At 41.5% G+C, this 27,686-nt stretch overlaps 1 protein-coding gene across 4 annotated transcripts in view; it reads right to left on the bottom strand.

The window, feature by feature from the left end:
- The window catches only part of PLCB2 (phospholipase C beta 2), an 80,539-nt gene that overhangs the window by 37,680 nt on the left and 15,173 nt on the right, over positions 1–27,686 (bottom strand). For 3 of the 4 annotated variants that reach the window (XR_009760980.1, XM_061613197.1, XM_061613198.1), the window contains exons 2-11: positions 23,841–23,918; positions 17,232–17,300; positions 16,974–17,114; positions 14,240–14,319; positions 12,552–12,605; positions 10,303–10,378; positions 5,235–5,335; positions 3,428–3,594; positions 2,241–2,387; positions 645–802 (exon numbers count right to left, since the gene is read on the bottom strand). Coding sequence is in view for 3 of the 4 variants with exons in the window: in XM_061613197.1 (XP_061469181.1) it covers positions 645–802; positions 2,241–2,387; positions 3,428–3,594; positions 5,235–5,335; positions 10,303–10,378; positions 12,552–12,605; positions 14,240–14,319; positions 16,974–17,114; positions 17,232–17,300; positions 23,841–23,918 (1,071 nt within the window). In the remaining variant the exon portion in view is untranslated. The remainder of the gene's footprint in view (positions 1–644; positions 803–2,240; positions 2,388–3,427; positions 3,595–5,234; positions 5,336–10,302; positions 10,379–12,551; positions 12,606–14,239; positions 14,320–16,973; positions 17,115–17,231; positions 17,301–23,840; positions 23,919–27,686) is intronic. The other variant, XM_061613199.1, reaches the window with a different exon arrangement.

Genomic DNA, 27,686 nt, shown 5'->3' with positions numbered 1-27,686 from the left:
CAGCGGTTTTAGTGCCTTTATTGGTCTTTTCTTTCTATTAATTTAATTCCTTTATGGTTTGTTAATGGCCCTGTAAGCTACGCTAATAGGACAGGAATCATTTTTTAAAAAATGTAGCTAACAATTGCTATTTTTGACATTTAAATCCCTACAAGACATAGGATCAGGGCATCTGAAGAATTGCCTATCTCTCCATGTGTCTGACTGTAACTTAAAATCTTCATCAGAGTCCCTTTTATTGGTCTTCCACCTGCCCACCACCTGAGGTACACTGATTGATTGATTGATTGATTGATTGATTGATTGCACTTGTATACCGCCCCAGTGGGTATCAGGAAGAGGATTCTCGGTGGTGTCCCAATTGTCGATTGCTCTTCCCAGGCAGACTCACCTGGCCTTGAATTTGATGCCAGTTCAGCACCAGATAAGAGACCAGTTTATTTTCTCAGGCTTTTAAATTCCATTTTATCCATTTTATCTGACTGGGTTTGTTATGTTTTCCTGCTGGTTATGCTGTCTTTAGTATTTTTTTCATTTGTGTTTTGAAATTGTGTTAGTTACCCTTGAGTTTTTAATAGAAGGATGGGGTATAAATCTCTAAAAGCAAACAAGTAAACAAAAATAACATCAAAAGAGATCTGTACCTTGAACAATATTTCAGTTGTCATGGTGAATCCATGGGTGATGATGGGCTCCTCATCTGGAGGACGCCCCTTCCAGCAATCGAGTTCTACACAGCGGCAGCCAGCCAATAGGGCCTGGCGATACATTTCAGGAGAGGAGATTCCAGAAAATTGTCCAGCTGCAAAAAAAAAGTGCAGGAGAAGGAAAAATAAGCTTGTCATCATCATCTATGCAGCCATATCTTTTGAAAGCAGGAAGGAAACTCATTTCTATCACACAAATATACTTTCCTCTTCCAACAAGCCTTTTAAGTTGAGACCTATTCCAGTCTGCATCTGTGTTAGAATTGCTTTTAATATGTCTGTTAATATGTTTTTAACCCTTTTTTAAAAAAAAGATATTTTAAAAGTTTTTTTAAAAATGTCTTTAACGTTGTTTTGTTTTAATGTATTTTAAGGTCTGTTTTTATGATGTTTTAAAGTGTTTTTAGTGTTTCTGTTTGCCGCCCTGGGCTCCTGCTGGGAGGAAGGGCGGGGTATAAATAAAATAATAAAATAAATAAATAAATAAAATGTTTCATTTGTTTAAAATGTTTTTAACATGACATTTCAGAAAACGAGATGTAGCATAGCTGTGGACAGTATTAAAACAGAAATAACAATAACTGGAATAAAATGAACAGGAAACAAAATCTACAGCACAGACCATCAAGCTAGTGCCATCCATCTAAATAAAGTTAGTAATGGACCAATGATAAATAAGACATGAGGTTAATTACAAGGCTTTAATATATGTATATACTCCCCCCTGGCCTGGCTTAGCCACTGATCTATCAAGATCTCTGGCTGCCTTATACCAGGTCAGGTTATTGGTCCATCTAGTCCACTGATGTCTATTCTGATTGGTAGCAGTCAGCAGAAGCATGTGTGGTGGTGCAGAGTCACCCTCCCAACACTGGTGTCACTGCTGCTTACCTGGACAGGGCTGGGCTGTGGTGGGGCTGTGGCACGGTTGAGGCCACGTGGGTGCACCAGCAGGAGCTCTGTCTAGACAGTGATGCCAGTGTTGGTGGGGGGAACCTCTAGGGTTGCAGGTAAAGGTCTTTCCCATTACCTGGTCTTTTTTAAAACTGGAGATACTAGGGATTGGACTTGGAACATTTTGCATGTAAAGAATGAGCTCTGTCACTGAGGTATGGTTACTCTTCTTCATTTATATATGACCCTCTACAACTTTCGCTGAGAGAAGGGATTGTGTTTTATGGGCACCTACATACCTCCCAGATATGCAAAAGCTTATTTGGGGTAGAAACAAAGCCACCAAGTCTTGAAGGTACTAGTTACCACAGCCTTTAGCATTCCTTGCGAGCTGACTATCAGCCAGTAGATTTGGTCTGATAACTGCCTTTACCAATCACTCCCCTGCCTCAGTCTTTTGTCCCAAGAAAACTGTACTTGGGCTACTAGAGCAAGAAATGCTCAGGGTGGAACCAGAAGCATCATCATGAAGCCTTACACAACCCTCATTCTGATCTAGGCAATGAGCACTGGACTGTAGCTACCCTCTTGCAATATAACACCTAGTAGACATGGACAAATCTCCGTATGGAGGCATACCTGTTAGGTAAGTGTTGTGGGATGAGTTGATGAAGTAATGAGAGAGTGGCTGGCTCATATCTTGGTACAGCAAAAGTCTGTCTTGTGAAACTATACTGTTTTCAGGACCACACAAAAACCAAACCATTCCCTCTGGAGATAGCTGCCCTGCAAGAAAAAACAATGTTGTTATTCCTGGTAGTAAAATACAAGAGCCTGAAGGAACTGAGCTTGAATCTTCCTGCCCATCCATTTAGGATGTTTTGTTGGGTGCTCTTCCAGCTCAGTGGGTCTACTCTGAGTATGACTCCATCAGGTACCACCTAATGATTCTAAGTTGCATTAAGCTTTAGATGTAATAATCAGAATCTTGAACTGAACCTCAAAATGAACTGACAGTTAATGGATATGATAAGTTCTCTCTGGCATGCTTTAGTGAAGGCACAGTCAGCAGGAGTCTGCACCAGCTGCAGCTTCTGAGCCATTTTTTAAGACCACTTTTTAAATGTGCCTTCCCAAGGTTCTGTGACTTGCCAGTGAAATAACAGGACCTCAGGAGCATTGTGGGGCTCTGTGACTGTGACCCAACACAAAAGGCTCATGAAAGGTTATGGCATCTCTGGCTTCTGCTTACTCAACCAGCAGTAAAGAAAGTACCAGATCTGACTATGTGCCCATCTAGCTCAATAGTGTTGACTCTGAGTGGCAGCAGCTCTCTGGGGACACAGACAAAGATCTTTCCCATGACTTGTTACCTGATCCTTTTTATCTTTTGATATCAGGGACTGAACTTTCCGCATGCTGAGCATATGCACTACTACTGAGTGATGGACCCTTTCCTATTGGAGATCAAGATAGGAACTGGATAGTGTGAAGCACATGATCAATGACTTTGTCTTTACTGACTTGGAAGTTGGAATGGTCTTTACTTGTAGTTTTTCTTTTTTTTCGTATTTGATCTTGACTTGTAATTTTATTTTAGGTTTAAGAGATTATTTTGTTTTTCTGTTTATTATGCTGCTTTAAATGTGGATATTTATTGTATTTGATTTTCATTTGTATTGTTTTATTTTGATGTTTTAAAATAGGCTGTAAAACACTTGGATTTTTTACACAAATGTAAATCAGTTTAGAAATGAGTTCAATAATAATAACAATATTATTAATAATAAATAATGGTAAATACCTTCTGATGGAAAAGGACTCACCTCTCTGAACATTCATCCCACTGGGCTCATATTTTTCTATGAGACCCTGCACTTGTTCTGGCTTGGCAGGGGGGAAGAGCATGTCATTGAGGTGAGAATATCGCTGCTTCTTGCTAATAAATTTTGTCAAGTGATCTTTGGTCATGTACGGTTTGGCTTTTGAATGGCTAAGGAGAGACAATAGGAGGAGAAAGAGAAAGTGCCTTTAGGTGTTCTGAAAAATCCCTCTGAACCTGATGTGTGACTGCAGTTTGCAACAGTAAGCTACTGTTTGCAACATTTATTGTAACATCAGAACATAAAAACAACACAAGAAGAGCTGACTAGATCAGGCCAGTGGCCCGTCTAGTCCAGCATCCTGTTCCCACAGTGGTCAACCAGATGCCCAAAGGAAGCCTGCAAGCAGGACCTGAACTCTTCCCTCCTGGGGCTTCCAGCAACTGGTTTTCAGAAACTTACTGCCTCTGACTGTGGAGGCACAGCATAACCATCATGGCTAGTAGCCACTAATATTCTTATCCTTTAAAAGCCATCCAAGCTGGTGGCTATCACTGTCTCCTGTGGGAGCAAATCTCATAGTTTAACTATGTGCTGCGTGAAAAAGTACTTTTGTCTGTCCTGAATTTTCCAACATTCAGCTTCATTGGATGTCCATGAGCTCTAGAGTTATGAGAGAGAAAACCTTTTCTCCATCCACTTTCTTCATGCCATGCATCATTTTATACACTTCTATCATGTCACCTTTTCTTGCCTTTTCTCTAAAGTAAGAAGCCCCAAGTGTTCCTCATAGGGGAGTCACCCAATCTCCTTGATAATTTTGATTGCCCTTTTCTGTACCTTTTTCAACTCTTCAGTATCTTTTTTGAGATGAGGCAACCAGAAGTGTACAAATGTGGTTGCACAATAGATTTGTACAAAGACATTATGATATTGGCAGTTTTATTTTCAGTTCTTTTCCTAATGATCCCTAGAATAGAATTTGCCCTTTTCATATCTTGTTTTAGCCTAAACACACTTAATTCTGTACTGGATTGTGGCCACAATTAACAAAATTGTGGGAGGAATGGGGACAGCCTTGCTATCCTTCACCACTTTTTTTAAAAAAAGTAACAGTGCTATCAGCCTGGCAGTCAGGGTCGGTGCCAGAGGGTGGCCAGGTCAGGCCCTGGCTGAGGGCCCCTGGGTCCCAAGGGTGGTCCTTAGGGTGGGAGGGTAGCTTTCCCTTCCACGATCTGCTGCAGTGTCGGCTCCTGACCCTGCCGTGGATTGCAAGAGGGAGCTCCCAGGCACACCCCCTACTGCTGTGCAGACCCACGACACCCACCTGTATGCCCCACCTACCCCTCCCTTGATGTAAATGCTGGTTCTGCTGCAGGCGCAAGCCTACCATCAACCAAGATGGCAGCCAAGCTTTCCCTAATGGGTTGATACCTCTGTCACCATCTTGGTTGATGGCAGGGATGCGCACGCATAGCACGCATAGCAAGCATGTGTGCCATCAACCAAGATGGCAGCAGAGGCATCAACCCCTTAGGAAAACCTCAGCTGCCATCTTAGTTGATAGCAGGCTTGTGCCTGCAATGCAACCATTCACCAAGGGAAAGGTAGGTTGGTGGGATGTGCGTGTGTGTGTGCATGCAGGTGCCGGGGCCTGGGGCAGGCTGGAGCCCAAGGGCTCAGTGACATCAAGGTGTGTCTAATTAAACAGATGAAATGCAAAATTATAGCTGTATCTCACAGTCTCTCTTTGCTTGTACAGTAATTCTTCCTGCCCAGCCTTGTTGGCTGTTACACAATGAAGGCTTACTGTGAAGTAAATATCTCATCAATCTCTGGCCGAGGACACAGGTTCATCAAGAATGTTTTGTAAACAGCTTCAGGGAAGTCCTCAGGATTGATGCCGTCATTCTAGAAACAGAAGAGCAACTCTTGATTACAGTTATCAATAGTTTTGATAGTCTCAATCTCCAAAATGAAAGGGGCCCAAGCCTGCCCTGGAAGTTGTGCTCTCGGTACTTTACATATGACTAGATATGCATATGCTGGTTGAAATTTATTCAGTATTGAAGAGTAAACATGCTGTACAACTCAGCTCCGCACACAGTCAGACACATTTTTGTTTTCATTATTTCTTTGCGTGTTCTAGTAATGACATTTCACGCTGAACACAAGTTCCTTCTGAGGCTGAGGTCAAAGATTCCAGCACTGGGATAAACCTAGAGGCAGCTATTGAGTTGGACATTGGAGAACTGGACTTCTGGATACCCTCCCTAGTGTGTGAAATTTAAAGGTTGCTTTTTCATATTGTAATTTTCCTCTTCTGAATTTTGGTTCGATCTGTACCAAGTTGTAAATTTTTTGAAAATGTTACCTAAGAACTGGGAGGTGTTTGGAGTGGACATGCTGAAAGATACAGTCATTCATGTTACATTATCACATTGTAGAGATGTGCGTTTTGTAGGCATACATTTTGCCTCCTCTAGGATGCACACCTTAACTTGGTGAGGGGGTTTGAGAGTGTCGAAGAAGCTGAGAGCATTGCTGTCAGGAGACTAGACCAAGAGGCTAGATTCCTAGCAGGGTCACCCAAGGCAGAATGGTCAAAGCTGAGACACCAGACTAAGATGCATCTAGACTAAGAGGAAGGCAATGGTAAACCACCTCTGAATACCTCTTACCACAAAAACCCTATGAACAGTATCCAAAATGCAACATGAGATAGTGCTGGAAGATGAGACCCCCAGGTCAGAAGGCACTCACTGAGCTACTGGGGAAGAACAAAGGACAAGTATGAGTAGCGCTGTGACTAATGATGCATCTGGGTCAAAGCCAAATGGAAGCCCAGAGGCTGATGAGCACAGATGTGAAAGGACAGTCCAGAGCTTACAACATACACAACAGGAACATGGAATGTGAGAAGCATGAACCAGGGAAAGTTAGAAATTGTCAAACAAGAAATGGAACATATCAACATTACAATACTTGGTGTGAGTGAATTAAAATGGAAGGGAATGGGACATTTTCAGTCAGGCAACTAAAAATATTTTATGCAGGAAATGAGAAATTAAGAAGAAATGGGGTTGCTTTAATAGTGAGAAGTGATGTAGCAAAAGCAGAGCTTGGAAAAGTTACTTTTTTGAACTACAATGCCCATCAGCCCAATCCAGTGGCCATGCTGGCTGGGGCTGATGGGAGTTGTAGTTCAAAAAAGTAACTTTTCCAAGCTCTGAAAAAGCAACTAGGAGCTACAATGCAAGGTCTAAGTGATATCAATGATATTTAACAGGAAACCTATTAAAATAACCATCATCCAAGTCTATGTCCCAACAGCAAACACAGAAGAAGAGGAATTGGAGAGATTTTAAGCAGAAGTACAGGAAGAAATTGATCACACACTAAAACAAGATGTTCTGATAATCATGGAGGACTAAAATGCAAAAGTAGGAAACAGAGAAGAACTAGAAATAGTGGGGAAATGCGGCTTGGGATATAGAAATGAAGCAGGAAAAAGACGTATTGAATGCTGTGAAGTCAATAATTGGTTTCTTGAAAACACATTTTTGGAGCAACCCAAAAGATGACTGTACAAGTGGATATCACCAAATGGTCAATATAGGAATCTAACTGATTTCATAACTGGTAGCCAAAAATGGAGAAGTTCCATACTTTATGTTAAAAGAAGACCAGGAGCAGACTATGGTACAGATCATGAACTGGTCATATCGAAAATCAGAGTAAAGCTAAAGAAGAAGAAAGCAATCATAATGCCAAAATACAATTTAAATAACATCCCAGAAGAATATAAACATCAAATAAGGAACAGATTTGAGGCTTTAAACTTAGTTGACAAAGAACCAGAAGAACTATGGATTGAAGTCAGAGACATTATCAGGGAAGAATGCAAAAAGACAATACCTCTAGTTAAAAAGAGAGAAAGACCTCAATGGATGACTGAAGAAACTGTTTAAATGGTTAAAGAGAGAAGGAAAGCAAAAGCAAAAGGAGACAGAAACACAGAACCCTAAATGCAACAATACTGCGACTAGTAGGTAAGGACAAAGAGAACTATTACAATAGTTATTGTATAGATATAGAAGAGGACAACAAAAAGGGTAGAACAAGAGCCCTATTCCAAAAGATTAGAGAAATGAAAGGGAAATTTAAACCAAGAGTAGGGATGTTGAATAATCAACAGGGGAACACACTGACTGAGCGGGATGAAATAAAAGGAAGATGGAAGCAATACACTGAAGAACTCTATAAAAGAGATGCAAGGATGACAGATTCATTCATGGAGGAACCGTAAGATGAAGAACCAGAAATTTTAGAATGTGAGGTAAAAGCTGCTCTTAAAATACTTGGAAAAAACAAATCACCAGGAACAGACAGCATACCAACAGAGTTGCTAGAAGTTACTGAGACTGAATCTGTCCAAATTCTGACAAAAATTTGTCAACGAATATAGAAAACTAAACAATGGCTCCCAGACTGGAAGCATTCAATATACATCCCAATTCCAAAGAAAGGGGATCCCAGGGAAAGCAGTAATTATCAAACTATTGCCTTAATATCCCATGCAAGTAAAGTAATGCTCAAGATTCTACAACAAAGGCTGTTACCATACATGGAGCGAGAAATACCAGATGTCCAAGCTGGATGTAGAAAAGGAAGAGGTACCAGAGATCATATCACAAACATACATTGGATAATGGAACGGACCAAGGAATTTCATAAGGAAATCACCCTGTACTTTATAAGTTACAATGTGTAGATCTTGAAAAACTATGGAATGCTTTAAAAGAAATGTGGGTGCCACAGCATCTGATTGTCCTGATGTGCAACCTGTACTCTGGACAAGAGGCTACTGTAAGGACAGAATATGGAGAAACCGATTGGTTCCCAATCAGAAAGGGTGTGAGACGGGCCTGTATTTTATTAGTTAAAGAGGAAAGCACAAAAGCAGAACTACAGCCGAATGTCAAGAATTCTAAAGTAATGACAACAAAAGATTTATGTAACTTTAAAGTTGACAATGAGGACATTGAATTTGTCAAGGATTATCTATACCTTGGAACAGCCGTTAGCCAAAACAGAGACAATAGTCAAGAAATCAGAAGAAGGCTAGGAATGGAGGGGCCAGCTATGAGAGAACTAGAAAAGGTCCTCAAATGCAGAGATGTATCACTGAACACTAAAGTCAAAATCATTCAGACCATGGTATTCCGAATCTCTATATATTGATGTGAAAGTTGGACAGTGAAAAAATTGGATAAGAGAAAAATTAACTCATTTGAAATGTTGTGTTGGAGGAGAGCTTTGCACATACCATGGACCGTGAAAAAGATAAATAATTGTGTGTAAGAACAAATTAAGCAGAACTATCACTAGAAGCTAAAATGGTGAAACTGAGGTTATCATACTTTGGACACATATTGAGAAGACATGATTCAGTAGAAAAGACAATAATGGTGGGAAAAACAGAAAGGAGTAGAAAAAGAGTGAGACCAAAGAAGAGATGGATTGATTCCATAAAGGAAGCCACAGACCTGAACTTACAAGATCTGAACAGGGTGGTTCACGACAGATGCTCTTGGAGGTTGCTGATTCATAGGGTCACCATAAGTCGTAGTCAACTTGAAGGTACATAACAACAACAACAAATGCTGTTAGCAGCATCAGGTTTTACCAGGAAAAGCTGGAACCTTTTTCCTATGCAATCACCCTGTGCTTCTTGCTGGGAAAGAGGGCATGCTCTGTTCTTCTGAGGACAACACCAGCAGAGGGTGGCTTGAATATACTATACATGTTCTCTCATTCATAGGGTCTGATTCATAGCTGATTCATAGGGTCGCCATAAGTCGAAATCAGCTTGATAACACATAACAACAACAACATTCTGAATGAATGGAATGGAATGGACTGCCTTCAAGTTGATCTTGACCTATGGTGACCCTATGAATAGGGTTTTCATGGTAAGCAGTATTCAGAGGTGGTTTACTATTGCGCTCCTCTGAGGCTGAGAGGCAGTGACTGGCCCAGGGTTACCCAGTGAGCTTCATGACTGTATGGAGATTCGAACCCTGGTCTACAAACCCAGTGTTGTAGTCCAACACTCTAACCACTACACCACACAGAGACTTCTAAAAACCTAGCAACCTAGCATAGGAGATCTGTGTCTTTGACCACATACTCTAAGGGCCAATCTACATGTTTGTGTCTTTGCATTTTACACGAAAGGGTTTAAATATCTAAATAGCATTAGCTGTGTGGGGAGGGGTAATACTTTATAGGATCACAGCAAACATGGAGACGGAATTTATCCCTTTCCTTGTGATGCTAATGCAGGATTTTTTCCCAAGCAAATACCAGTTTCAGAAGAGGGGTTTTCCTTAGGACCTCAGCACAACAGGAAAAGGTTATATTTCCTCTTCACAGTTGCTGCAATCCTGATTATTATTAGACTCCCCCTACTATCTGCACTTTTAAATACTCAGACACATTTAGTATCTTGTGTAGTTTGGCCCTAAGTGGGCAGTTGGGCTATAGTACACGGTAGACAGAACAGTAATTTAGGAAATCCTCTGAAGAGTTGACTTTTTAAGGACTATTTTACTGTTGCCTCAGTAATGGGCACATATACACCATAGGGTTAAACTGCTTTAACTGCCATTCCATTCCTCAAGGAAACTGGAAATTATAGCTCTGTGAGGTGGGTTAGTCAGCTGTTATAGAGATTTCTCCAACCTTACCAACCTAAAATTCCCACAATCCTTTGGAAGAAGATATAAGCTGGTATAAAGCCAATATAAAATTGTAGTGCCAACATGTTATTTGACTATGATGCCTGGGCTGCAGACAACTGAGAATATACTCACTTTGCCCTTTGGAAGATGGCAAGCACTTAATGCTGCTTCTACCCTTTTTCTGTCTGCAGGAAACATTTGAAAAATGCTGAGATAAAAAGAAAATGGCAAGTTAGAAGAAGAGCTATTGGGGAATAACTACATGGCAAGATTTCTAGAGAGAAATGTAGTCCATAGAGAGAAAAGCATGGAAGCCATTAGGTGTCTCCAAAGACCTGGTCTAGCATAAGCACCAACTATGAAACCAGAACTATAAACAGTTGTCATCTGAGATTTCCTTTCCTTTTCCTTTTAGCCATTTCACTTCCCCTTTTTTCATGATATTCTGGCAGTGACGTTCCTTTTTTTTTTTGAGGACACCATAAGCTCAGAAGCCTATTTTTGTTTCCTGTGTTTGTTTTTCCTTGCCAGCCTGAGGCTGAATGGTACTAACTTATGTCTCCCCTTGTTAAATTAAAGAACATACCTTCTGTGGTACTATTTATTATTATTATTAATTATTCCTTATTTGTTTACTTGCTATTGGTGTTATTGTTATTTTACACAAAAAAATATATGCACATCCTTTTCTTCTAATTCCTGATGTCCTGGCCAGTAGGCAGGAGCTGTTGGAACATTCTTCCTTATTTCTGTTCAGCCAGAGGAAAGAGAGATGACAATTTCTGGTAGCAGACCTGTATTGTTATAGGACTGGCGGGTTGATTTGGATGATCATGGCTGTGGGTATTCCCCCCGCCCCAGGTTGTAATTCTGTGTCTGTAGAAATGGAATTTGTAATAAAGGAATCTGCTGAACTGGTCAAGCCAGTTCTTTGTTAGGGTAATGGGTTCTGGCCAAGTCTGTCAAGTATTCTATCTGCTTGTCTAAAGACTTGGTCAAGAGCAGATGTGTTGCCCTAGCAATAAATGGCCAGGGATGCTCCCTCAAGAGGGTATCCCCCCCCTCATCCTAGCAACAAGAGGTAGCCTGTGTGTTTTTCAGTGAGTTAGGTCTGGAGTTTGAAAAAGAGTGGCTTGCGCTGGGGACTCCTCTAGAAACCTAATAGAGAAGCAAGATCTGTTGGAGTGTTAATGCCATGAGCCCTTCCATCATATGCTTAGGTTGTATATATGTGCAAATAAAACCATATATCTTAAAGACACCACAGTCTCTGCTGACCTTCATTCCAAGGAAACCAAAACCCTGGGTAAACACTGGAACCCCTGGAAGTCTCTCACTGCTCGGAGACTGGGGTGTGTGAAATAGTATTCTAAGTTTTCTTTTCTCTGTCAAAGCACTCTCATGGCTGAATGGGGGTGTGAAATTAGGCCTTCCTGCTCTTAGTCTGAGCCTCTACTGATTACACTACCCTGGCTTCCAACCCAAATGAGATTCTCTCTTCCTGGTCCCCCACCCCTGCCACTGTTAAAGGGAAAATAAATATCTCTAACGCTTACCTTCCATTTCCTAGTGCTCAGTGAGTGACCTTAAGCCAGACACATACTCTAAGCCTAGCCTACATCACACCATACATTTTAAGCACATGTAACACACATAGCTTCCCCCAAAGAAACCTGGGAACTTTCATTTGCTAAGGATGCTGGGAATTGTAGTTCTGTGAGGGGTAAACTATAGTTCCCAGGATTCTTTGAGGGAAGCCACGTGCTTTAAATGTGTGGTGTGGATGTGACCTCACAGAGTTGTTGTGAGAATAAACTTGGGGAAGAAGAACCATGTATGCCACCTTGAGCTCCTTGGAGGAAAGTTAGGGAATAAATAGAATAAATAGATAAATAAACAGTAAATCAAGACAAACCTGGTTTCACGGGATATACTGAGTACTATAGAACAGCTGGATTTGTCATGGGATTTGAAACCTGACAAATGTTACCTCCACCCTGTGTGCTCTATATGAGACTGGACCTCTCTAAGCATTCCCTCTCTACTCCCTGGGGATAGAGACAAGATGGCCAGCAATTTGTCAAAGATGGTTCATTACCAATGCAATCATTCCCATAACCTTTCTTTTAAAGATGTCTTCAAAGCTTTTTAAAAAAATGTTTTTAAAGTTGTTTTGTTTTAATGTATTTTAAAGTCTGTTTTTATGATGTTTTAAAGTGTTTTTAGTGCTTTTGTTTGCCGCCCTGGGCTCCTGCTGGGAGGAAGAGAGAGATATAAATGAAATAATAAATAAATAAATAAATAAATAAATAAATAATCATTCAGGTTTGTCACATGGTGCACCACTGGTCAAAACATGCACAATACAATGCCATACTCACTTCTTGACAGGGATTTTCCCCTCACTATTCAGCTGCATCTTCAGCTTCACCAGTCTGTGGAAAAAAATTAAAACAGACTATCTTTCATTGGCCTTGCTACCCACAAAGCTGAGAGGAAAAAGAGAATGATGGAAATATGGTAGCCATAGCAATAGTGAAAAAAGTGAGATAACCACTAAAATATGTGCAGTCTTGTTCATAACCCTGTGACAGATACTTTCTAAAAGCCTGAGGTGAATTATTATTGTTAGATTTAGTGCTGAAATTAAATTTCACATTGATTGGAAAAATCATTACACTTCATAGACTCATTGCATTTGCATTGCTGGAAATTGTGAAGGGAATTGAAACTGAGATTCAAGTCAGAGCTTGGAAAAGTTACTTTTTTGAACTACATCTCCCATCAGCCCAATCCAGTGGCCATGCTGGCTGGGGCTGATGGGAGTTGTAGTTTAAAATAGTAACTTTTCCAAGCTCTGAAAGTATCTGGTTTATTGACACCCCCAGCTAAATTCAAAGCCATTAGCATTCCATATTGAGACGATTAATACAAGCCAGTGGGAAAGAAGTTGTCAGAGAGTTAGCATCATAATGCAACTAAAGAATCTTCTTTTGATATCATACTAAGGTTTTGTGGATTAGATTGTTTATAGTCTGTTCCTTTCATCTCATCACACTATGAGTTTCAGCTCAGGTCATCACTTGACCCAGTCAAAAAATGGTACAATAGTAGTGGGCAGTTGGAATGATACACACTTGTAGTGTATCATCACGTGATCAGGTTCCAGCCAGGGTTCTCCTGCAGGATATTACATAAAGACATAAGAAGATAAAGCCAGTGGCCCATCTAGTCCAGCATCCTGTTCTTACAATGTCCAACCAGATACCTATGGGAAGCCTGCAAGCAAGACCTGAACGCAATAGTGCTCCCCCCGTGGTTTCCAGCAACTGGTATTTGGAAGCATACTGCCTCTGACAGTGAAAACAGACCATTGCCATTGTGACTAGTAGCCATTAATAGATTAATAGATCTATCCTTCATGAATCAGTCTAATCCTCTTTTAAAGCCATCCAAGATGGTGGCCATCACTGCTTCTTGTGGAACAAATTCCATCGTTTGACTAGGCACTGTGTGCAGAAGCACTTTCTTTTGTTTGCCCTGAATCTTCCAACATTCAGCTACACTGGATGTCCCGAGTTCTGGTGTGTCTAGTGTAAGCTTTTCTCTATCCACATTCTCTATGCCATGCATAATTTTGTTCTATCATGTTGCCTCTTACCTGGCTTTTCTCTAGACTAAGAAGCCCCAAATGCTGTCAACTTTCCTCATAGGGGAGTTGCTCCATCGCACTATATGCTGTAAGGGACTGAAGCAGGACATTCCAACCCTCTCCCCCAGTTTTCCTTTTCCAACTTATGTTCAGTATACAATGGTGACTGAGCATGCTCTACCCTCGCTGGGCTGGCTTTTTGTTTGGTTTTTAGGAGGATTGCCATTTTACTTTTAAGCATTTTTTATACTTTTGCAAATCTTGGGGCTCCCCTAAGCATCTTGAGTCTTTCCTCTTGTTTCTCAGTGTCCCCATTTTGTTCCATTTCTGTTGGTGCTCGTCACTTTAATTCAGGATTAGAGGGAATAACAGGAAATGCTTAGTAGTATAAAGTTATCTGATAACATAACGACTTACATTTTCTCCAGGAAGGTATAGCGGGAAGCATTATATGTAAAGGGGTTCCTTGTAATGGCCATGATATCATCTGCCCAAACCTGAAAAAAAAGTTATGTGTACAAGCTGAAAGACAGAAAAATGAATTGTGCAACACCTTCACTTTCAGTTCCACTGAGCAATTGTGCCATGGCCTAGTTCTACATGGAATGCTCATTCTCTGCCCTTGTTATCCTTTCTAAAGTCATGATCCTTTCTAAAATCATGATCCATGATCACATAATCCTATACATATACATGATTTTTTGTTTTTGTGATTTGGATCAGGTTGTTAATGGAACAATTTATCATATTCCTCTTTTTATCCACCCGCCCAAAATTAAATAAAGAGCACTTCAGTATATCGGTACCTGTCTATAATAAATACAGAATAAATAGGTCAAAAAAATCAAATGCTTATTCAGCCTCCCTCCTTCCAAAGCAACAAGTCTTATTTATTTATTTTACTTATATCCCACCCTTCTTCCTAGAAGAAGCCCAGGGCAGCAAACAAAAATACTAAAAACACTCTAAAACATCTAAAAAACATATTAAAACAGAGTATCTTTAAAAAATATGAAAACATCTTTAAAAACTTATATATTTTTATAAAAACAGCTTTTAAAAAATCTTAAAAAGCAATTTCAGACTAGGATAATGTCTCTATTTCAAAGCATTGTTGAAAGAGGAAGGTCTTAAGTAGGCATCAAAAAGATAACAGAGATGGTGCCTGTCGGGTATTTAAGGGGAGGGAATTCCAAAGGTTAGGTGCCACTGCACTAAAGGTCTGCTTCCTATGTTGTGTGTAGCAGACCTTCTGATAAGATGGTATCTGCAGGATGCCCTCACCTGCAGAGCGCAGTGATTGACTGGGCATATAAGGGGCAAGACAATTCCTTAGGTATCCTGGTCCCAAGCTGCAGAGGGCTTTGTACACCAAAACTAGAACCTTGAACTTGGCCTGGTAGCTAATGGGCAGCCAGTGCAATTCTTTCAGCAGCGGAGTGACATGTTGGTGATACTCTGCACCAGAAAGCAGTTGTGCCACTGCATTTGCACCAATGGCAGGTTTTGGATCAACCTCAAGGGCAGCCCCACATAGAGTGCATTACAGTAATCCACCCTGGGGGATTACCAGTGAATGGACAACAGTGATCATGCTATCCCAGTCCAAAAACAGCTGCAGCTGTCTTACCAGCCAAAGCTGGTAAAAAGCACACCTAGGTCACCTGGGCCTCTAGCAACAAAGATGAATGCAGGAGCACCCCCACACTATGAATTGGCTCTTTCAGAGGAAGTACAAGTCCATCCAAAGCAGGCAATTGACCAATTATCCAAACTCAGGTACCACCAATCCACAGTGCCTCCATCTTTCTAGGATTCAGACTTAGTTTATTGGCCTTCATCTAGCCTACCACCAAGTCCAGGCACTGATCCAGGGCTTGCATGACCTCTCCCAATTCAGATGTTACAGAGAAATAGAGCTGGGAAACATCAGCATACTGTTGACAACTCACCTCAAATCTCCTGATGACCACTCCCAAAGTCTTCATATCGATGTTAAACAGCATAGGGGACAAAATGGTACCCTGAGGCACCCCACAGCACAGCTGCCAGGGGGCCAAAAGACAATCACCCAATGCTATTCTCTGAAACTGATCCTGGAGATAGGATTGGAATAGTGCTTCTGATACCCATCTCATGAAGTTGGCTCAGAAGGATACCATGGTCAATGGTATCAAAAGCCATTGAGAGATCAAGTAAGAATAACAGGGTCACACTCCCCCTGTCCTTCTCCCAATAAAGTCATTCATCAGGGTGACCAAGGCCAATTCAGTCCCATAACCTGGTCTGAACCTAGATTGGAATGGGTCAAGATAATCTGTTTGATCCAAGAGTACTTGCGATTGCTGTGCCACAACCCTCTTGATCACCTTCCCTAAAAAGGGGATATTTGTGACCGTGAGGTAGTTGTCACAAACCAATGGATCCAGGGTGGGCTTTTTCAGAAGTGGTCAGATCACTGCCTCTTTCAGGGTGGCTGGGTGGGACCACTCCCTCCTGTGTTGATCACAGCCTGGATCCATTTGGTCATACCCCCTCTTTAATAAGCCAAGAAGGGCAAGGGTTGCTGGCCACATTGTCACGAGCACTTTGTCCACGTCATCAAGCCACATCAACTGAAACTGATCCCAAGAAGTTGCAGCAGATGTTGCGCTAGACACCTTATTGGATGTGGATTGGACAGTGGATGTGGATGGGGCATCAAGATTGCTATGGGGTGAGCAACTTTACCCTCAAAGCATCTTGCAAACAATTCACAGTGGGCCTCCAAAGGGTCTGGCAACCAATCATATCCTCACAACCACTTTGTGAGATAAGGCAAGCTGAAAACAGGTGTGTCTTGAAAACCATCCAGGAAATTTCAACGTGGCTGAGCAGGGATTAAAACATGAGTCTCTCATATCCAAATCCATCATTTCAGGCATGACACATCACTCGGTCTCTCAGTGACTCTGCATTACCTTTTTGTTTGCAGTAACTTCCAGGATAACTGAGGAACAGAGCAACATAAGCTACTACTGTTATGAATAATATGCGATCGCTCTTTAAAAAATAAATCCGCAATAGACACCACACCCATCATCCCATCACTCCCTTAATTCCAGGACTCTTCATAGTGCTCCAACCAACCCCTTTTATAATTTTTCAATACCTTCCCAACATTTTCTTTATAGGAAACAAAATTGTGAAAGGTGAGGTCCACCATATTGGGACCAGAAACCACTGTCAACGTCTTGAGAAAGAAAGTATTGTCTGGGAAATCCAAGTTGAAAACCTCTCGGAGCTTCTGGCTCTGCAAAGGATAAACAACATGAGAGGAGGAAGCCAATTAACAAGCTGGAATGGCACATCGCAATGAGCATTGCATGGATAACAACTACTAAATTTATACATTAAGCCACACACTCACCTTGGGAATCTTGGCAAATTTCCCAACTCTAGTGTCTCGAATGCTTGTTATATCCAAAAATTCCATTTCCTGTAAAATATCAAAAATTAGCATTCAAGACCCAAGTAACTGGAAAGCAGAGCAGTTGCATTAGCATACATATTACTTAGCAGCCCAATCACAACTTCATATGCACACACAGCATGCATTAAACATTACAAACTTTTCAATAGATTCCATTGGGGCAGGCCCAGAAAATATATCAGTATCAAGCAGTAATTTGTAAAAGACAGCTAGTCAAAAATCAATTTGATGCTTGGAGATTGTGTTATATAAAAACCATAAATGCAAAATAAACTCTGGGAAAATTAGAGTTCTTAGCTTTAACTACTACAGCTGCTCCCACATGAATATTATGCAGAAATATTATGAATACACGATTCTGAAATATTTCTGCATTATATCCAAATGTCAACTTGATCTCTCATTAGCTGTCTTCTTTTGGGAATCACAAATTGCTCTAGAAAACTTATCTCAGAAAACCTTAATTCCTCACACTTCATAGGAAAACTCAGTGAAAAAGGGGAATAAATGATCCAAACCAAAGCAGTGCTAGATGCCAAACAGTAGATGCCTACCCCAGTTTTTGTTTGTTTGTTTACATGCATTATCTATGGTTCAAGTGGTTAACAGCCAGAGCAATCCTAATGAGGGGGCCAGTGAGGTGCGAAGCAGCAGATCCTCCACCGCATTTTAAGCCCTGCCAGCTCCTACCAGTCAGAGAGGAAGGTGGAGGGCATTTTCCCTCTGTTTTAGCCACACATGCTCCAGGTAGTTGGGGCTTTGTAGTTTTCAAGAAAAGGTGAGTAAGAGGCAACATGATAGATGTGTATAAAATTATGTATGGTGTGGAAAAAGAGAGCAGAGAAAAGTTTTTGTCTCTCATAACACTAGAACTCGGGAACATCCAATGAACCTGAATGTTGGAAGATTTAGGACAGACAAAAGAAAGTGTTTTTCACACAGCACAGAGTTAAACTATGGAAATCACTCCAACAAGAAGTAGTGATGGCCACCAACTTTGATTAATGGAGGATAAGACTATCAATAGCTACTAGCCATAATTCATCTTTACATTCATCTTTACTATTGGAGGCAATAAGCCTCTGAATACAAGTTGCTGGGCATCACAAGTGGGGAGAGTTCAGATCCTGTTTTGAGGCTTCCCATAGGCATCTAGTTGGCCACTGTGAGACCAGGATGCTGGACTAGGTGTGCCATTGGCTGGACCCAGCAGGGATCTTATTAAGTTCTTATGTTAGGCTGGTATAGCTGAGGGGCCTGAGGGTTGGTCACCTCAGGGTCTTGGATCTTGGATCTTGATATCTCACCTCACAACACTGTTTTTTGGGGGACTTTTGCTTGCTACCACCAGTGGGAGACTCACCAGCAGTAGCTTACCTCATGATTGGGTAGAGTTGGGAACTCCACCACAACAGAGCCACCCCACTAGTAGCAATTGTGCACCATATTCACCACCACCATCTTCCCATCAATATTTGGGCACTCATTCATCATTGGCGATCACTCGTGGCCGAGTAAGATTGTCTTCTGAGATAAGGTCTTTGCTTGGAAGACACCTGTGCATGAATTTGTTTTATGTGGGGAGATTGGCGCACCACGATCAACACACAGTCTTGACAGAAAAAGGCTTTGATCCAATGGCATGGATATCACAACGATTGGAAGTCTTTTATCTGCTGCAGCCTTCGTCCGCCTTCACAACCGTTGTAACGTACACATTGTTATCTCCACCTGTTCTGCCATTGAGGACTTTCTTGGATTGTTCTTTGTCTGGTTCCTCTCCCTTGACCTTACCGCCATGGGTGACTCTGCTGGGAGTACATGACTCCCGACGGCATCGCTCACAGGGTTAATTGGAACACGCAAGCCCACTCACCACTACAAGGTGACGATCCAGCGAGGGGCATTATGATTGCACTCTATGATTATGATTTGGGCATTATGATTGCACTGTTCATCAGTTTTGTTACAGGTATCTGTTCAGGACTCTGCAATCTGATTTCGTGGTGCTATTCATTTGAGACCCTTTCCATCTTTCATTGCATTTTACATACAGTGTTATGAACCATTGTGTTACATTTTCTGAAGGAGGAGTTTGCTAGGGCAATTTAATTTTGCTGAGGTCTTCAGAGACCATTGGGAAATATCCTGAAGACATCATTGGTCCATGCTGCTTTGCAAAGACTCTGCTCGGGAATGCAGACAAATAGTATTTGCGCTTTCTAACCTCCAAAATCTGGTCCACCTCTTTGCCCACTGCTGGCTCTCAGCAGCACAAGCATGCATCAGCATGGCTATAACCACCTCCCTGGTTGCTACTTAGGAACAGCCATCAAATGATGCAAAAGCCCATTTAATATAACCACTAATCTGCATCAATTCAATTATTGAAATATGGATTTCTGTTTTATTTGTGTTGTAGCAACAGGGGCCTCAAGAAGACAAAGCTTAAATGTCTCTCATTTGTACTTTCAAATGCTGACAAGCATATTTAAAATGCAGTTTGCTGATTTTAGCTATTTTAAGCCAAATGACATATTACATGCAACTGTGTGTACAGAATTCTCAACTCTGATTATTTTTTTAACTCAGAAGCCACTTCAATTCACGAGCAGAGAAAGGTGTGTGTGTGTGTGTGTGTGTGTGTGTGTGTGTGTGTGTGTGTGTGTGTGTGAGAGAGAGAGAGAGAGAGAGAGAGAGAGAGTTTAACTCTTTCCCTGCTGGCCATTTTGCTACTCCAAATTGCTCACTTAATTCATGACACCCCTCGCAAACATGTGTCTGGGAAAAAACTCAGAACAAAGGTGAAAGCAGTGGAGATCTGTAATTTTGAGAGAGAAAATGGCTGGGAGGGAATGAGTTAATCACTCATTTCTTCTCTCCACCCCAACTTCTCCTCTCAAAATACCCCACTCTAAAAGCTGCTTTTCAGCAAAGAAACAGGCCAGTGGGGTGATTTGGACATGGATCTGGCATCTCAGACGATGGACAATCCCATGGAATCTCATACCACAGATATGTTATGTTTGAATACCTTTTCCATGTAACTTTTCTGACAACAGTATCTTTAAAAAAGAACAGAACTAGAATTCCTATCCCCAGAGAGCAGATAGACCATTCTGATGGAACTTTTGTAGATTGTTATGCATATGTGGCATCACTTCAAAAAGTCATCTCAAACTGGGTTTAGAATTGGCATCTTTGTTAGCTTGCCCAGCAGTTCACATTTGCTCACAAACTCTCTTCCTAAGTGGGAAACCAGCCTGCAGCTGGCCTCTCCCAGTGTGGAATTAAACAAACTGTCACCCTACTCTAAGATTTGTTTGTTTTGCTTAATATCCTTATCATAAGACTATTGCATTTCCCAGGCAAATGAGACACCTGATTCCCCACTGCCCTCAAAAAAGCTCATCACATCTATTGACAAATTAGCCAGCTATTTAGTAGTAGCTACAAGAAACCGAGTGCAAGAGGCCCCACTTCAGACAAGGGTTTTTCCTAATCCTACCTGAAGATGCCAGGAAGTAAACCTGGAGTCTTCTGCAAACAAAGCATGTGCTCCACCACTGAGTTATGAGCCTTACCTAAGGGCAGCTAGTATATATACACAACAGTTGTCTCCAATGGGTCTAGCATGCACTACTGTTTCTTGTGTTGACGTTCCAGTTGTGACTTGATGTGATTCCTAACTAAATGTCTCAGTCTAGCTTGAGATATTCTGGTACCAGTGGTTATTAGCCATGATGACTAAATGGAATCTCCAGGTTCAAATGCAATACACCTCTGAATATCACTTGCTTGGGAGCAACAGCTATTATATTCCTGCCTTGCTGGTGGGCTTCCTGGAAGCAACTGGTTGGTCATTGGAAAACAGGATGCTGGGCTATGTGGGCCTTTTGTTTGATCCCGCAGGGAACTTCTTATGTTCTTATGAGGTCAAGTGAAACCTGACAAATTTCCAGTCCCCTCAACTAGTACCAGTGTACAGTTACTACTGTTGTTTTCCATTGTTGTCTTATTCTCAAGCTTCAGTTACTATCTGGACTAAGAGGAGGAAGCAACCCTAAACCACAATTTCTGACTTGACTGGAAAGCAGAACTAAACAAGCAAAGCCTCTAAATGCCTGCTGGCCTGCTCTGTTATTCTCATCCTGCTCTGTCATTCTCACTGTATTTTTAATTTACATGGAGGGCAGGGAGAGAGATAGTTTCCCTTTTCTTGTGCATTACTGCTGTTCCAGTCTCTGCATTCCAAACATCCAGATGCCCGTGGGGAGCTTCCAGGCTTCCCATGGGCATCTGGTTAGCCACCATGAGAACAGGATGCTGGACTATATCCAGCAGACTCTGGATCATTAGGCTATTGGCCTGATCCAGCAGATTCTTCCTATGTTCTTATATTCATTCTTTTCTCTGCTTTGCCAAGTCTGCAGAATAAAGATCTCCCTGCCGCAGATCTTCAAGTCAAAGCTTCATGTCAGCCAACTTGGTACTTCTGTAATTCACAACTATTATACAAGCAATGGACAGCAGGTACAGGAAGAAGGGACATACTTTGATCTGGTGACAGTGGGAAGTGGTTCCTTGGAAGAACCAAATTTGATGAGTGAAAGAGAAACTGAGGATGAGAGGGAAGCTAAAACAGGTAGCACCTTCAGACATGACAGAGACACGAGGCAACAGGATGCAAAAGTGCCATGTGTTTTTTGCCCCCCAGTCCCACCTTCATCATCTGTCACCTGTAAATCTGGAACAAAATATTAAGAGCATTAGAAAGACTAAGTGCAGAATTAGCTTTTGTGAAGGCCTTTCCATGGGAATAAGTATAGCTCAGTGGAAGAGCACATGCGTTGCATAAGTCCCTAGTTTAATCCAGATCAAAAAGATCAGGTATCCAGTGATAGAAAAAATCTCTGCTTCTCAAGAACCAAGGCCAGTCAGGGTAGACAATTCTGGGCTGGATGGGCAAAGCATGTAGCTGACCTGGTATAACGCAGCTTCCAAGGAAGGCCAGACACATAACAGAGGTGATTTGTAAGGTTTAGAGAAAAATATATTTTTTGGGTTGCCTGCAGCAGAAAGCAGTCATCAACAAGCATGGGTATTCAATGTCTATTTATTATTAAATTTGTATTTAATAATAAATGCCCTTTCCCCACACAAGGAATCCAGGGGGCTAACACCCAAGTGGTAAAACTATACAATTAAAAAGAAACATATTTAAAACATTTAAAATGCTCATGCTCATGCATGGTCTTGGTTATTAAAAATGAGCTACTAAAGATATTTTAGAACGTTACTGTATGACAGAAGATCATGGTCACACAGATGATGATGATGATGATTTATTACATTTGTATACCGCCCCGTAGCCAAAGCTCTCTGGGTGGTTTACAACAATCACTGATGATAATGATGATTATAATTTGCTGTTGTTGTTGTTTTATTTCATTTATTAGTCACTTCCTACAAACCCTCTCAATGCATAACCACATAATAGCAGGCTTTCTCGTTTCCACTCTCTGCTTTCCTCCAGAATTCCCCAGATGCACATGCTGGTCAGTCAGCAAATGTAGTTAGTGCCATTCTAGCTTGGGAGGGACCAGAGCTCAGCAGAAGAACACAAGCTTTACATACAGAAGTTGGTCCCTGGCATCTCCAGCTAAAAGGATCTCAGAGAACACAACTGGGAAATGGACCTCTGTTTGAGGCTCAAACCTCACATTACACAAAATCCGGTGTAATGCAGTCCCAATGGCTGGTTTTCTGAGGACTGAGACAAGTCCATCTTGAATGCAAAAAATGTGGAAGAGGGATCATTCCTATTTTTTCTCCACCACAAAGCTGTCTCCCCCACACCCATATGAGCAAATGAGCAACATTTGCTTGGAACCCCACAGGAGGAGTGGCTCTGGAGCTGAAAAACATAGGAACATAGGAAGCTGCCTTATACAGAGTCAAACCATTGCTTCATCTAGCTCAGTATTGCCTACACTAACTGGCAGTGGCTCTCCAAGGTTTCAGGTGGGGACGGGCTAGAATTCCACCCAATTCAGATTTGATATTGAATTTTCCATTAATTCACTTATTCGTTGTTGTGGATCAGATTCTTATGTAGTCATTTTCTGCAGCTATTTTTGGAAATGGTTTTTTTTAAAAAAAATCTGCATCTAAAATATTAATATTTTATTGATATTTCCTTCATTTTGTCAATATTTCCTTTAATTTATTGACATTTCCTTTAATTTATCAACATTTCCTTTCAAATTATCAAGGTTAATATCAATATTTTTTCCAAGGGGGAAAAAACGGATCAGCAAAAGCAGCGGCTTGCAGACAAAGAATGAACTCAAATTGTTACCATCCTTTTAGGTTGACGGAATGCTTTCAAACCACTGCCAGTCAGAGCGGATGGTACTTGATGAGTTAAATGGCCTCATTTAGGGTAGATATGGCAGCTTCAATGATGGTTCCTATGTGATTTGGACTTCAAAGATTCTGGCATCTTTGACATCGACATCTCAAAGATTCAGGATCAGGACTTACCTTACTCTGAGAGGTCCAATAGAGATAAAAGCCCTTTGGGTCTACCCGCAGAATCACAGGAGAGGCATTTGTGGAATCCTGATAAAACCAAAAAGGTAAATAGTTCAGAAACAGTCATGTATGTGTTGTAATACATCTGTGGGTGAGAGGCGAGGATATTTCACCTCAGTAGCATGAGATGGACTGGATGATATTTATTTAAGATAGGGGAAGCCAAAATGGTGCTCTCCAGATGGTGTTGGACTCCAGCTCTTCTCAGCCCCAGTTGGCAAGGCAATGGTCAGGGCTGATGGGGGTTGGAGTCTAGCAACATCTGGAGGGCACCAAGTTGGCTATCCTTGATATAAGGTTTCCCACTATGTTAGCCTTTTATTCCATTATCTGACTTCTATCCACACCTATTTAAGAATTGCTATATGGTAAGTAATGTATCCCTCATTAAAATAGTACAAATGTTTCTGCAATTGTTCTGGGTGGAAATCTTGTGTTGTCCTTATTCCTGTCCATTTTCTCCATTTCTTTCATTACTGGGATTTGCACAGAGAGAGAGGGGTGGTGGTGATGGTGGTTTGTAAGCATGGGACAGTACTTGAGAAAAGATTTGTTCTGAATACTGGAAGTTAATCAGTCAAAGTCATATATCTGTTACAGTGACTTAACTGGCTATTTTCTTAGGCATTTACAAAGGACTGGGAAGAATGTGTTTGGCCACAGTATGGAGAAGTTCATCAGGAGGGCTTTAAACTGAATCCTAAAGGGGAGGGAGACGTAAACTTGGTGGTAACGACTGATGAAGGCTTATGCACAGTAGTGGGACCAAAGAGATCGGCTCTAATAGGGCCCAGTAACAGCCCTCAGAAAAATGTAGTAAGGAAGCCAAGCCATAAATCACATGGTCTTCGGTGTCTGTATACTAATGCGCAGAGCATGGGAAACATGCAGGATGAACTTGAACTCTTAATACAGGAGGGCAATTATGACTTGATATGTATAACTGAAACTTGGTGGGATGACTCCCATGACTGGAATACAGCAATTGAAGGATACAACTTGTTCAAGAAGAACAGAAGGAATAAAAAGGGAGGTGGAGTCATGCTATATGTTAAAAATATATATCCCTGCACAGAAATACAGGAAGATGAGCTTGGTAGCTCCACCGAGAGTATCTGGATTAAAATTAATGGGGCAAGCAACAAAAGGAATGTGGTGCTTGGAGTCTACTACCGACCACCAAATCAAGGAGAAGATGAGAATGTAACTTTTGAAAACCAAATTGCCAATGTTTCAAGGAGGCAGATCCCTGAACCTGAACTAACATTTCCAGGAAGGGATTCTGAGGAACTGAGACAAATAGTGGTAACGAGAGAGGAAGTTCTAGGCTTAATGGACAATATAAAAACTGACAAATCACCGGGCCCGGATGGCATCCACCCGAGAGTTCTCAAAGAACTCAGATGTGAAATTGCTGATCTGCTAACTAAAATATGTAACTTGTCCCTCGGGTCCTCCTCCGTGCCTGAGGACTGGAAAGTGGCAAATGTAACGCCAATCTTCAAAAAGGGATCCAGAGGGGATCCCGGAAATTACAGGCCAGTTAGCTTAACTTCTGTCCCTGGAAAACTGGTAGAAAGTATGATTAAAGCTAGATTAACTAAGCACATAGAAGAACAAGCCTTGCTGAAGCAGAGCCAGCATGGCTTCTGCAAGGGAAAGTCCTGTCTCAGTAACCTATTAGAATTCTTTGAGAGTGTCAACAAGCATATAGATAGAAGTGATCCAGTGGACATAGTGTACTTAGACTTTCAAAAAGCGTTTGACAAGGTACCTCACCAAAGACTTCTGAGGAAGTTTAGCAGTCATGGAATAAGAGGAGAGGTCCTCTTGTGGATAAGGAATTGATTGAGAAGCAGAAAGCAGAGAGTAGGAATAAATGGACAGTTCTCCCAATGGAGGGCTGTAGAAAGTGGAGTCCCTCAAGGATCGGTATTGGGACCTGTACTTTTCAACTTGTTCATTAATGACCTAGAATTAGGAGTGAGCAGTGAAGTGGCCAAGTTTGCTGACGACACTAAATTGTTCAGGGTTGTTAAAACAAAAAGGGATTGCGAAGAGATCCAAAAAGACCTCTCCAAACTGAGTGAATGGGCGGAAAAATGGCAAATGCAATTCAATATAAACAAGTGTAAAATTATGCATATTGGAGCAAAAAATCTTAATTTCACATATACGCTCATGGGGTCTAAACTGGAGGTGACCGACCAGGAGAGAGACCTTGGGGTTGTAGTGGACAGCACGATGAAAATGTCGACCCAGTGTACGGCAGCTGTGAAAAAGGCAAATTCCATGCTAGCGATAATTAGGAAAGGTATTGAAAATAAAACAGCCGATATCATAATGCCGTTGTATAAATCTATGGTGCGGCCGCATTTGGAATACTGTGTACAGTTCTGGTCGCCTCATCTCAAAAAGGATATTCTAGAGTTGGAAAAGGTTCAGAAGAGGGCAACCAGAATGATCAAGGGGATGGAGCGACTCCCTTACGAGGAAAGGTTGCAGCATTTGGGGCTTTTTAGTTTAGAGAAAAGGCGGGTCAGAGGAGACATGATAGAAGTGTATAAAATTATGCATGGCATTGAGAAAGTGGATAGAGAAAAGTTCTTCTCCCTCTCTCATAATACTAGAACTCGTGGACATTCAAAGAAGCTGAATGTTGGAAGATTCAGGACAGACAAAAGGAAGTACTTCTTTACTCAGCGCATAGTTAAACTATGGAATTTGCTCCCACAAGATGCAGTAATGGCCACCAGCTTGGACGGCTTTAAAAGAAGATTAGACAAATTCATGGAGGACAGGGCTATCAATGGCTACTAGCCGTGATGGCTGTGCTGTGCCACCCTAGTCAGAGGCAGCATGCTTCTGAAAACCAGTTGCTGGAAGCCTCAGGAGGGGAGAGTGTTCTTGCACTCGGGTCCTGCTTGCGGGCTTCCCCCAGGCACCTGGTTGGCCACTGTGAGAACAGGATGCTGGACTAGATGGGCCACTGGCCTGATCCAGCAGGCTCTTCTTATGTTCTTATGTTCTTAGTAGTAATGGGGGATTTCAATTATCCCGATATCTGTTGGGAGACAAATTCTGCCAAACACGGCCCCTCCAAGAAATTTCTGACTTGTGTTGCAGATAACTTCCTCCTACAGAAAGTGGAGGAAGCAACCAGAGGATCAGGTATCCTGGACTTGATTCTAACCAATAGGGATGATTTGGTGGATGAAGTGGCAGTTACGGGAACTCTGGGGGAAAGTGACCACACCATACTTGATTTCTTAATTTTAACAGAAGCAAAAGCTGAGAGTAGCCATACGCACACTCTGGACTTCAGGAAAGCTGATTTTAATAAACTCAGAACAATTGTAAGTACGGTTCCATAGTAAGCCACCCTAATGAGAAAAGGAATCGAAGATGGGTGGGAGTTTCTAAAAAAGGAAATTCTAAAAGCCCAATGGCAAGCAATTCCACAAGGAAAAAAGGGGGGGAAAAGCAGAAGAAGCCAATGTGGCTTCACAAAAAGCTTAGAGATTACCTGAAAACAAAAAAAGACACATACAGGAAGTGGAAAGAAGGTCAAGCCACAAAGGAGCAGTACAGGCAGGTATCACGGAATTGCCGGGATGGTGTCAGGAAGGCTAAAGCTGAGAATGAGCTGAGGCTAGCGAGGGATGCTAAAAGCAACAAAAAAACTTTCTTCAGGTATGTCCATAGTAAAAGACAGAGAAAAGAAATGGTGGCACAGCTACTCAATGAGGATGGCAAAATGATAACAGATGACAAAGAAAAGGCAGAAGTGCTCAA

Source organism: Rhineura floridana, chromosome 2, assembly GCF_030035675.1.
Source record: "Rhineura floridana isolate rRhiFlo1 chromosome 2, rRhiFlo1.hap2, whole genome shotgun sequence".
NCBI lineage: Eukaryota > Metazoa > Chordata > Lepidosauria > Squamata > Rhineuridae > Rhineura > Rhineura floridana.
This window is presented reverse-complemented; position numbering and strand designations above follow the sequence as displayed.